This window comes from Camelus dromedarius, chromosome 10 (genome assembly GCF_036321535.1).
Source record: "Camelus dromedarius isolate mCamDro1 chromosome 10, mCamDro1.pat, whole genome shotgun sequence".
Classification (NCBI taxonomy): domain Eukaryota; kingdom Metazoa; phylum Chordata; class Mammalia; order Artiodactyla; family Camelidae; genus Camelus; species Camelus dromedarius.
Genome location: NC_087445.1, coordinates 59,538,533 through 59,551,490, shown reverse-complemented (window position 1 = coordinate 59,551,490; position 12,958 = coordinate 59,538,533). Strand labels below are relative to the sequence as shown.

At 33.0% G+C, this 12,958-nt stretch overlaps 1 protein-coding gene across 5 annotated transcripts in view; it reads left to right on the top strand.

The window, feature by feature from the left end:
• Positions 1–12,958, top strand: part of PTBP3 (polypyrimidine tract binding protein 3) — an 89,102-nt gene that overhangs the window by 34,926 nt on the left and 41,218 nt on the right. For 4 of the 5 annotated variants that reach the window (XM_031450206.2, XM_010988595.3, XM_031450205.2 and 1 more), the window contains 2 exons: positions 7,828–7,997; positions 11,081–11,227. In XM_031450206.2, the coding sequence (XP_031306066.1) occupies positions 7,828–7,997; positions 11,081–11,227 (317 nt within the window). Of the gene's footprint in view, positions 1–6,920; positions 7,038–7,827; positions 7,998–11,080; positions 11,228–12,958 lie in introns of those variants that run through there. The other variant, XM_031450207.2, reaches the window with a different exon arrangement.

The following is a 12,958-nucleotide window of genomic DNA, read 5'->3' as shown; positions in this document are numbered from 1 at the left end:
GTAGCTCTCCACTCCTCACCCTCAGCACATAGCAGGCAGCTGTGTAGTTCCAGAACAGCTTACAAACAGGAGCCAGGGTGGGCGTAAAGGACCTTGTCCTTCAACTTTTAGGGATCTGTAGTCTGATTGCTGATTGTTTCTTCTGATCGCACAGTTGCAGACAAAGAGACAGGCAGCCATTGTCCTTGCATCTACCCCTATTGTTGCAGGCCAGCACCCCTCTCCCACACAAACATGACTTCCAGGCAATTTAAAGGGCTGGTGCTTTCCATCACCCTTCTTCCCCTTCATTTTTCCTCTTTTTCCCCTTTTGGGAGCCACACATTGAAGACTAGGACATTAAAAAGACAACTGCATCAACAGGGAAAATTAGGAAGTGATTGTGCATGCCCAGGAAAAGGCTCAGAAGGAACCTGAGAAGAACTTAAGTTTACACCTCAGCCTGATCCTTGCCATAGAGACAGTCTAAATAAAACAATCGGGAAAACAGTAAACAAAAACAGCACAAACTAGAAAACCCTAAGAAAGGGGAAGAATCTGATTTCCAGAGTTACCAAATCCCATTTGATGAAAAACATGAATATAAAGATCCAAGAAGCTTAATGAACTCCAAGTAAGGTGAATTCAGCGAGACCCATACTGAGACACGTTTATAATCAAACCTCAAAAGTCAGAGACAGAGAATCCTGAAGGCAGAAAGAGACAATCAACTCATTATGTACAAGGGATCTTCAATAATAATATGAGCAGATTTCTCTTCAGGAACTTTGGGCAGAAGTCAGGGGCCAGTATATTCAAAATGCTAAAGGAGTAAAACTATCAACCAAGTATCCTATTTGGTAAATCCGTCCTTCACAAACAGGAAAGGAATTCAGACATTCCCAGTTGAGCAAAAACTGAATGTGTCTGTTACCACTCGACCAACCCTGCAAGAAATATTCAAAAGAGTCCTTTAGGGTGAAATAAAAGGACACTAGACAGTAACACAAAGCCCTATGAAGAGAGAAATATCTCAATGAAAGCAATTGTAAAAGCCAATATTACTCTAACAGTGGTTTGTAATCCACTTTTTGTTTTCTGCAAATTAAAGAGATGAATATATTTTTTAAAAATTATTGATCTAAAAGCTACCAAAGTCAGAATGACCATCATTAAAAAGTCCACAAATGTGAAAGCTGGAGAAGGTGTGAAGAAAAGGGAATGCTCCTACACTATTGGTGGGAATGTTGTTTGGTGCAGCCATTATGAAAAACAGAATGGAGATTCCTCAAAAAACTAAAAATAGACTATATGATCCAACAATCCCACCCTGGGCATATATCCAGAGGGAGCTTTAATTGAAAAGATACATGTACCCCAATGTTCGTAGCAGCACCATATACAATAGCCAAGACGTGGAAACAACCTAAATGTCCATCAACAGATGATTGGATAAAATACACACACACACACGTATACACACACAGTGGAATACTACTCAGCCATAAAAAGAATAAAATGCCATTTACAGCAACATGGATGGCCCTGGAGATCATTATTCTAAGTGAAGTAAGCCAGAAAGAGAAAGAAAGATACCATATGATATCACTTATATGTGGAATCTTAAAAAAAAAAAAAAAGACACATGAACTTATTTACAAACCTATAGTGAAAAAGAATATGAAAAGGAATATATGTATGGATATGTATGACTGAAACATTATGCTGTGCACCAGAAATTAATATAACATTGTAAACCTACTACTACAATAAAAAAAAGGAAACAAAACCATAAAAGCTACCAAGTGACTTGGTTTGCATTTCACATTTTGTTTTCTACATCATTCAGAAAACTAATGCATTTAAAAGAATTGTGGTTTCTGTTTCTGGGTACACATTGTACAAAGATGTAATTTTGTGATATCAGCTGAAAGGGGTGGGGACAGAGCTGTAAAGGAATAGGGTTTTTGTATGTTATTGAAGTTAAGCTGGTTTGAATTCAAATTAGAGTGTTATAACTTTAGGATGTTAAACGTAATCCCTATGGTAACCACAAAGAAAATAGCTATAGACTATGCACAAAAGGAAATGAGAACACTTTGAGTAGTGAAAATCTTAGAGACAGAGAGTAGAATGGTGGTTGCTATGGGTGGGAAGAAGGGGGACATATGGAGTTACTGTTTAATGGGTATAGAGTTTCAGTTTTACAAGGTGAAAAGCATTATGGAAATGGATGGTGGTGATAGTTGCACATTATGAATGTACTTAACAATGCTGAATTCTACGTTTAAAAATGGTTAAGATAGTGAGTGAATTCTATGTGTATTACATCACAGTGAAAAAAAGTGTAGAGCACACTGTGGAAAGGTCTGTAAGACACAATAAGTGAATAAAACAAGATACAAAAAGCCAAAAAGTATTTGACTATTTAAAGCAAGATAATAATAATATATTTGGGGGTTATAGCTTATATGAAAAATAAAATATATGACAGTCACACAAAGGATATGATAAGGAAAACAGACATACACTTTGAAAAATGTATAATATTATTGTTATTACATGTTATAGTATTTTTAAAGGTAGACTCTGGTAAGTTAAAGATGCTTATTGTTCATTTAACCCCAAAACAATCACTTAAAAAAAGTAAACAAAAAAAGTACAGATTATAATTAAAAAGCAGAGATTATCTAGATTATCTACCTTTTATGTGTACAGTATTTGTGCATTTTACTTGTGACATATTATGTTTTCTGGGTAAACTGATCCCTTTATCATTATGAATTATCTCTCTTTATCCCTGGCAATACTACTTTTTCTGAAGTCTACTTTGTCTGATATTAGTACAGCCACTCCAGCTTTCTTACAATTAGTATTTACATATTTATCATTCTTCATCCTTTTACTTTTAACCTGAGGTTTTATATTTAAAATGGATTTCTTATTCACACTGTATAATTGAGTCTTGCTTTTACCCAGACTGATCATCTCTGCCTTTCAATTGAAATTTTTGTGTCATTTTCACTTAGTGTAATTTTTCCTGTGGTTAGGTTTAAGTCTGTCATCTTGCTATTTGTTTTCTGTTTGTGCCATATATTCTATGTTCTGTTTTTCCTTAGTTTCCTGGCTTTCTTTAGATTATTTTTTATATTCCTTTTATTCATCATTTATTTATTATTACTTTGTATTCCATTTTATTTATTTATATTTCTTGATAAATATATATATTAAATATATATTCACCTAATTACAGAGCTTCAGAATACATGAAGTAAAACTAATAGAACTGAACAGAGAAATAAACAAATTATAGCTGGAGATTTCAATATTCCTCTTTGAGTAATTGATAGCATAATAGATAGAAAATCAGTAAGGATACGAAACAGGGGTTAGCAAACCCTGGCATCCGAGATCCATACCATTGCCCATTTTTGTATTGCCCGTGAGCTAAGACTGATTTTTACCTTTTAAGTGGTGAAAAACTTTACAGAGAACATTTTGTGATATGTGAAACTTATGAAATTCAATTTTCAGTGTCCACACATAAAATTTTGTTTGAACACAGTCATGCTTATTCATATACATGTTACCTATGGCTGCTTTCATGTTACAACTGCAGAGATGAATAGTTGGTGACAACCTGTATGGCCCACAAAGTCTGAAATATTTATGTGAACCTTGAGAAGAAGTTTGCAGATCCCCTAATATAGAAGTTTTCAACACTGTCAACCAGCTTGACATAACTGACATATGGAATAGTCTCCCCAGCACCATCAGAATACATATTCTTTTCAAGTTCACGTGAAATAATCACCAAGGTAGGCTATATACTGAGTCTTTAAACAAGTCTCAGTAAATATGAATGCATTAAAATTATATAGAAATGGAATATATGAGAAAAAATATGGAATTATATTAGAAATTTTTAAAAACCATGATCTTTAAATAGTTGGGAAAAAATCTCCAGTAGTTTAGAAGAAAAAAGTGACACTTAATCCAAGGGTCAAATAAGAAGTCACAAGGGAAAAAAAAAAAGAAGTCACAAGGGAAATTAGAAAATATTTTGAAGTGAACACTGCTCTGTTTATGTTTTGAGATATATTTATAATTTTAATACACAATTGAATGATGAACACTGTTCAAAATATTAAAAAAAATTAAAGTCCAGGTTCTATGTTTTTTGTGGTCATAGGTATATACACTTGCTAAAAGTTGTCAAACTCAATGAATATATGTATGTTCATGTATAACTGAAAAATTGTGCTCTACACTGGAATTTGACGCAACATTGTAAAATGACTATAACTTTTAAAAAAAAGTCAAGAAAAAAGTTGTCAAACTCTGCATTTAAAATATAGGAGGATTTTATTATATCTAAAATATACCCTGATAAAGTTAAAATTTTAAAAAGGTTATATTTCTAGGATAGTTTTCCTGGTAGATCCCTTTAGTTTTGAGATGAAAATATATGAATTTTTTAAAAAGCCTCTTCTACTTATATGTTTGGAACTTGATTAATATGTGGTAGGCATTCAGGAGTTTTCACTTTATTCAAAAAATACAAGATTTATGCAAGCTAAGTATTCTGAATGCTTATTTTCATGATAAAAATTTTGGAAAGTCTGTATCTTTTGTACAGAGAATACTTTGTCAGAGTTATGTATTCAGTGCATTAGAATTTCCTTGTTTCCTCTTTTATTAAATTATGGTTCCATATGATTGCTTATATACATTTTCCATTTTCAGACGATTATATTTGTCAAGTCTTTAGATGTAGCCTTATTTCGGTCATCTAGATGAGTAGGTCTTAGACTTTTAGATTTCCTAGATTAATACAATTTCCAATTAATTTTGAGCAATGTCTTAATTTTGCAAAATAAGGACATCAAGAGAGAAAAACCACTATTGTCTACAATCATCATTTTAACACCAGAGAAGTCAAAAGAACATAATTTCCAGGTAAAACAGGCCCTCTTAAGAAAATGTAGACATGCATAATAGATCACTGTGTACTAGGTAATGCACGTAGCATTTGAATATGTTATCTAATTTAATTTTCCAAATATTCATTTTACATTTTCCAAATACTGTTATCCTCATTTTATAGGAGAAGAATCTGAGGCTCAGTTATGTCAGGTAACTCGCCCAGAACAAGATGTCTGATTTCATGCCCATGCTCTTAACATAGCACAGGCACTTTTATAATGCAGAACAATTAACAACATTAAATGGTGATTTATAATTGCATATTTCTTGATTAAAATTTGTCACCATAGGTCTTTATTTGATAGTGCGGCGCAGGCTCAAATAGCTTGTGTAGGTATTCATTTTTTCTCACACATAGTTTCACACAGATTATGAATATTGCAGTTAAAGAAGCAACCTTCTTAATGTTCATTCATTTATTTTGGAATATTCTGGATAAACTGGTAAGAAAGAGCCTTTTGCCTTGAGGATGTTTTTGTGGTCTTTAACACCTTGTCCTGGTTAAGAATGCACAACAAGGTGGTGGTATTGTCTAGCCATCTAGGCTTATGGGGAGGGTGCACAAAGCACTTCGTGCTTGGCTTTCACTCCTGTCCAGGAGGTAGGTTTTGGTGTTTAATCTAGGGACAGTAATTACCATAATCCTCATAAACCTGCACATACTCTTATTGTCACTGTCAAGTTGCTTACTTTTTCCTAGGAATGGTAAGACACTGAGATTTTTGTGGTTAAAAAATAATACCTTTAATCTTTAGCTTGAATAATGCTTTTTTCACTTGCTAGCTATATACAAAAATTATTTAATCTCAAACTGTGTCTCTTCATCTGTTAAAATCAATAAGGTTTAATGTAGTATGTTTTTATGTATCAACTCGAATGAGGCAATGTGAGAGAAAACTATGAAAACTGGAAACTGATGGATACTTTATGTAACTGGAAGCCCGTCAGGGTTTTTTAGACGAGAATAATGGCATGATGCGATGTTGGATCTGAGTGGAAATGGAGGGTGAGTGAGACTAGAGGAAGGCAGAATAGAAGGGGAGAAGAAGATTGGCGACATTGGGAGTGGAGAGGAAATGTAATCAGTCATTTTGGAGGGGGAAAAAATCAATATTTCATGATGATTGATAAGAAAGAGGAGAAGGAACCTCTTACCTCCCAGATTAATTCCCAATAAATATTTGTCTATTATTTTCCCCATCCCCAGTCTGTCCTATATATTTGTAGTATACAGACACAGACCTGTAAGGACCTTTAGGAATTGATAGTCTTTGGGTCAGTATAGGGTGCTGCCTGCATTCATGTACTTGGAGAATTTGTGAGCAAGTGCTACTTTTGATATTAAGTCAACCTGTTTACTTGAAAACAAGTTAGATTTTCTGTCATGGATATGGGTACAAAATATTGCCAGATAATTTTTATGTGGTCTTCAGGAAATTTGTTTATCAGATCACAGACATCTGATTGTACAGTTCCATCAGTGTTTAGAAAAATGACAATTTTAGGCATTTGGAAAGATTATATTTTCCTCCTACTAGTGTTAAGTATTGTGTTGAAACTTTTGGTTTTCAGATAATTTGCATTCAGCACTTACCTAGTGCTGTTTCTGGGAAAAAGTTTTCTGAATTTTTTCTTAATTTTGCTTTTTATTGAAATGTAGTAGATTTACAATGTTAGTTTCAGGTGTACAGCAAAGCGATTCGGTTATACATATACATATATATTTTTTCAGATTCTTTTCCATTGTATGTTACTGCAAGAAATTGAATATAGTTCCCTGTGCTATACAGTGGGTAAAAAAAATTTCTGAATCTTATGTACATAAATTTGAGTATTCATTACAGGCTTGTCAGTTCTAGTTATTGTCATTGTTTAAATATAGACTTTAAATAAAATTGGCTATAAACTGGGATAATGGATTTCTTTGTTTTATAGCAGTGGTTCTCAAACTTTAGGTTGCTTCAGAATCATCTGGAGAGCTTATTAAAACACAGGTTTCTGGATTGTTTCGGATTCAGTGGGTCTGAGTGGGGCTAAAGATGTTCATTTCCAGCAAGATGATGATGTCTGTGGTAAGAACTACCTATTATATCATAAGGAATAAGATTATCCTAGGAAACCACAGTTTAGCTTTTAAAAATACTTCTAAAAATAGATTGGTAAAAATTACACGGCATCTAGGAAATAAACTTAATTTTCATAAACATACAGCTCAAATCCAAATCCTCTTAGGGTGTAATAAATACAAAATTTTATTATAGTCTTTCATAAAAGTTATTATTCTTATTTATTTAGTAATAGGATAAATTAGAAAAATATGTTTAAAATATATTTAAGATATTATAAATTCTTTTCTCTATGCACAACAAATAGTTAAATATTTAGAGGTTTTAGAAAACTCTTAAGTATGTAGTTCATTTACCCAGCACTTTTAATTGAAGTTAAAAATTGGACTTCAGTGCGGAGGGGTAGCCCAGTGGTAGAAGCACACACTTGGCATGCACGAGGTCCTGTGTTCAGTCCCCAGTACCTTCATGTGCGTGTATTTGTATGTATGTGTTTGTGTGTGCATGTGTGTGTGTGTGTGTGTGTATCTCAAATCAATTAACCATGAATGTATGTTTTTTAAAAAATCGGACTTCAATTTTTAAAAAAGAAAATACAATGAAAAACGAAAAACCCATTCATTGGAAGGTGGATGGATTTGTTTCCCACTGTCTTGTACTCTCCCCCTGTCAGACCCATAATTCCTTGAATTTCAAAACCTGAAACTCTTGGAAGATCAAATGTGATAATATGGTTAATATAGTATGTCAACCCAAATTGGTTTTAATAATTGTTTTAAAATCTTGTATTTTTTAGCTAATGGGAATGACAACAAGAAGTTTAAAGGAGATAGACCTCCCTGTTCACCTTCCCGTGTTCTCCATCTTCGCAAAATTCCAAGTGATGTCACTGAAGCAGAGGTCATATCATTAGGTCTACCATTTGGCAAAGTAACTAATCTTTTGATGTTGAAAGGAAAAAGCCAGGTACGTAATTTTTAAAGATTAATCCACAGTGATTATCTCTGGGTGTTAGTGTTAAAAGTGATTTTTATTTCCTTGAACTTTTCTATATTTTCTAAATTTCATTCTATTTATATAAAGTGGTTTTTAAAATAGAATTTTTTTAATGACAAAAAACAACAAATTTTAATACAGGATTATCTCGTATTCATTGACTTGTTAACAAACATATTTTATATTGTTAGTTACAAAATGGTTAATGAAAATATCTTATGATTATAAAAAGACCCTGACAGAGAAGGGGAGGATATAAGCCTTACCTCATTTGGCAAATTAAAGAACTTTTATGTTTTCTAAAATCTATTTTTAAATGTTTAGTATATTATAGTTGTAGAATTAATATGTAGCTTCTTTAATAATTTGGAAGAGTTTGTAAGAGGTTCTTCATTTCAGAATTTAATCAGTTTTTCTTAAGATGAGTAAGGAAACTTGTGTTTGTGGTGACCATGACAAAAAAATAATACTTGTCATATTGGTTTGAATAATGGTGTCCTTTCTTGTTTCAATTCTGACCTCAGTGGGATGAATTCTTCAGTTCTTTCCTTGTTTTCGGTTGTCCTGAAAATTTTTACACTCAGCATTGCTGAAAAAAAGAGGACCACAAATCTAGGCCTTAGACTTTCTTCAGTACATTGTGTTGAGTCACTATGTTTCTTGTACTTTTCATAAATAGGTTTAAGAAACATTATAAATATATCGTGAAAGAGACTGGATGATGATGTCTGATTCAGACTCCTGTTTTTAGTAAACTACTTACTTAACACCCCGATTTAGTGCAGATGCGGTTATTAAGAACTGGAGAAGTTAAATAACATGTCCTAGTTATGTTTACACATTTATCTTAACATCTTTTGCAGATAGTACATGCACTTAGATCTTTATTTTGTCATAGTTGCCACTACTAAAAAGAGTATTGTTTGCACAGTTTGAAAAGAGTCAGCATGGCCATGTCTAATGGCTGTGAAGTGTCTTAACAGTTACGTGTTATATACATTATCATGTTTCATATAGTATATCCTATAAATTATGTGAGATAGCTCTGAGAGGCAGCAGAATGTCATAACTTTCCTTTGTCTCTTCTATTGGCTGTAGTTTATATTTATCTGTAGTGTTAATTGACTGTACTGTTAATTGCTTACCTTGGTCATAAATCCTGTTTAGAAAACACCTTGTTAGTAATATACTTCAGCAAGAGATTCTGATGTGAGTCACTAGCAGTGCTTGTAGGCGTAATCTTTCCCATGGTTCTTGGAGGTGGTGTTGAAGGCAGAGTAGGGGTTATTTTCATCAGCCTTTCTGTGGGTAGTGACTTGGTTTTCTCTCCACCTTACATTATAAAACTTGATCCATTTGACTAGATACTTTGGCAAAACATAATTCTTTTAATGGACTCCATGTGAAAAAATATATTTTTCCATATGAATTTTTAGGTCATATATGTATTTAAGAAAAATTTCCTCTGACAAGGATCACGTATTCCAAAGACATTGTTTAACCTTTCCTCTGTGTGACTGATGTTAGACGTGGGAATTCTTAACACCTAGTAAAGAGTTTGTAGAAAGAGACTCTCCCCATATAGTGAATATTGTTAGAAGAGTTTGCAGTTTTTTTGTTGAAAAGATGATTAAAAGCCAGATAGATAGGAAGTATTGCCACAGCTATTTTTATTAACCATGATCATTTTTATCTACTTCTCAGAAAACTTAAGAAAAGTATACTACTGATACAATTGGATACCGGCTTTAAAGTGTGTCGTGGACAGTTACAACTTTTAGATACTGTAAATGTCTTGAAGTCTGTTTTATTCCTCAAAGACGGTGGAATTTCATTTATTGTGGATCAGTTAATGATATGTGACCCACTGTATTGTGGCTAATATGACTACTTCATAGAAAATTGTTAGTTAAAGCATTTAATTGATTCAGTTGTGACATTTTATTGTTACAGTTAAGCATCATATTTAACATTTGTCAAGTTAATATTCCTTTACTGGAATATTTGCCAAATGGAAACACTTGACAAGTAAGGTAACTATAAATGAAGAAATAGTTTGATTTATAGCTATTTGCCATTTCCTCTGTTTAATAAATTTTGTTAGTAATAAATATATTTCATAAATAAATTTTAAATGTTTTATACATAATGTGAAGTGGTTACTACATGCTTACTAGTTAAATGCTCTTTTGTGGTAAAAAGAATTGAATTGTCTTCACTAGAAATTTGCATTGATTTGGATCTGGGGTTCTTTCTGCATTTTAAATTTGAGATATTCTTACAGATAGTTCTGAGTGCTCAGAACAGTTAGTATATGTTTGTACTTTATCTTCTTAACCATTAAGATAGGGTGGTAAAACCTGCCACCTTAAAGCTCTGTAAGTATCCAATTCCAGTCTCAGAAGTTACAGGAGTCCTGACAGAATATAAAGAAGAAGACATAAATACCAAGGAGCTTCTTCCATCTCAGTTCTTCTTGGGTTATTCTTCAGGTAGCTAAGATTAGTACAATGATTACAGGTATCCAAGAATGGTTACTTGAATTACTCAAATCAATATTGACTTAACGTAGGAAGTTCTTCCAGAGGCTTTACACATGATTGCTCTAATTATATTCACAAATAGCTGTTTCATAAAAAGGTAAAGGAGAGCAAATCAATATGCCTCATGTCTGAGAATTTTTTAGGAAGAAACTATTAAATCTCAACACCTGAAAGCATCCATTTACAGTAGTGATGTGTACATTTATTTTTGCCTTTTTAATTACTTATAGGTTTTAGGAGAAACAGAAATAAGAAAACCAAAAACCACATAAAACCATTTAATCAACGGGCAATTTCCCAACCCAAAATCCTTTATTGAACCCAACTTTTTTCAAAAATATTTTCAATTAATATCAAAGATATACTTTGAAACTAAAGTCTTTTCATCCCTATGGGGGCGATATAATTTCTGTTGCGAATGCATGAGTTTAGAGCAAGCTAGAATGACAGAATAGTTTGCTGCCTTTCAAAAACAGGTGCTTTCACTTTACTTTCTTGTGTTTATTGCAGGCTTTCTTAGAAATGGCTTCTGAGGAAGCTGCTGTTACTATGGTGAATTATTACACTCCTGTTACTCCTCACCTTCGAAGTCAGCCTGTTTTTATTCAGTATTCCAATCACAGAGAACTTAAGACTGACAATCTACCTAATCAAGCTGTAAGTATTAAAGGTATTTTTGGAAACAGTTATGAGAACACATGGTATAATAAATTTAATTTTCTGTTTTTCTGAGGGGGGAAATCATACGTTTTTCTTCATCTTAGGATACTCTATTAATAAAGATTGTGTATGTAAATTCTTACCCAAAGACTTAAGAATAAGAAAGCCGTGCCATTTAGAAATATGTTTGAAAGTAATAGTGTTAGAAATGGCAGGTATTTAGTATTCTATTCAAACTGTTTTCACAAGACTTACATTGTTAAATGTCTCCCTTCAAAATCTCAGATCTTAAAGGAATTATAGAAGTCAGTTTTTTCTTTTTACAGAATATATAACAAAAGCATTAAGAAGTTGAGTGATGTTTCTATTGTGATGTTAAGTAACTGAACTTAAGATGTTAATGAGAATATGTGTAGATATGTTCATTAAATGATTTTTGACTCTCCAAGATGAATGTGGAACGTAAAATTTGAACGTTTCTTACCTTATTTTCCAGTTTTTATTTTGATACAGCTCATATTAAAACTTTTGTGTCTCTCCAGGTTGATTTTTAAAACAGTCATTTGAAATTACTATAGGGTAGGAAAAATTTGTCCACAAAGCAAGTATATTTTAAGAAAGAGGTTTTTATTATGTTAAAGAGCATTTTTTGGCCCCTGTACTCTTGCTCTAGGCAAAAGAACTCCTTCAGCTCTTTGATTCAATGTTGAGAGTCATTATAATGCAATCTGCTAAATTTAAATTACAGTTTTCCACATTTTTAAAAACAGTGACATTTCCTGCAAATAATCTTTAACTTGTTTTAAGAGATTTTTATGGCATATAATAAAGTATGTAAACCTAAGAGTAAATAAAATATTAGATACTTTAAAATAGAATAAAACTTTCTAAGTGAAAAATTGCTTCCTGAATTATAAATAGGATACATGCTAATGGTAAAACATTTAAACATTCCAGAAAAAAAAATCCGGTTACCCAGATATAACTAATTAACTAACATTTTGCTAACATTTTAGTGTGTACCCCTTTCCATTCAGGTGTTATTATTGTCTATGTATATAATTTTATACCGATGGAATCCTGTTTTGAAAGCTGTTATCTTTTATCTACAGTATGTCATGGATGTTTCATGACAGCAAATTTAGAATTACTTTATAATTTTTTAATGATTAAGTAATACTCCCTTCAGAAGGTCAGCCATAATTGTCATGGGATCCAGTGGGCTGGTGCATGGGTGGTAAAAGAATTTACCAGAGATCAAGGAGTTTAATAGGTAAGCCCCCATAGACAACAGTGGGCCACAGAGGTGCCTATGTGAGCCCTGAGGGTTGGTTGCTGAGGTCTTTTATTAGGGAGGGTTACATCAGGTACCGAGAGGTCACAAGGTGTATGATTGCCTTGTGCACAAGTTTTGTTTTGTTTTGTTTTGTTTTTGTGCACGTTTTTGATTGGTTGGAGGTGAAGTAAGAAGTGTAGGACAGTGGGATTTATGACTCTGTCAAGGTGAAGACGTGGGCTGAAACAAACCAGCCTGAGCTATTGTGAGATTAGGCATTACCCAAGGGGTATTAGTTTGTTAGGGCAAACACTCCCAGTAAAGAATGTACTTTATCTTTTGAGGGATTGCAGGCAGACATCTGAGAGCCCAGAAGTGGGGGTCATTGGACTTTGAAGGACACCAGTTGGCCCCACAATAATTTATCCAGTTTCTTGTTAATAGACATGCAG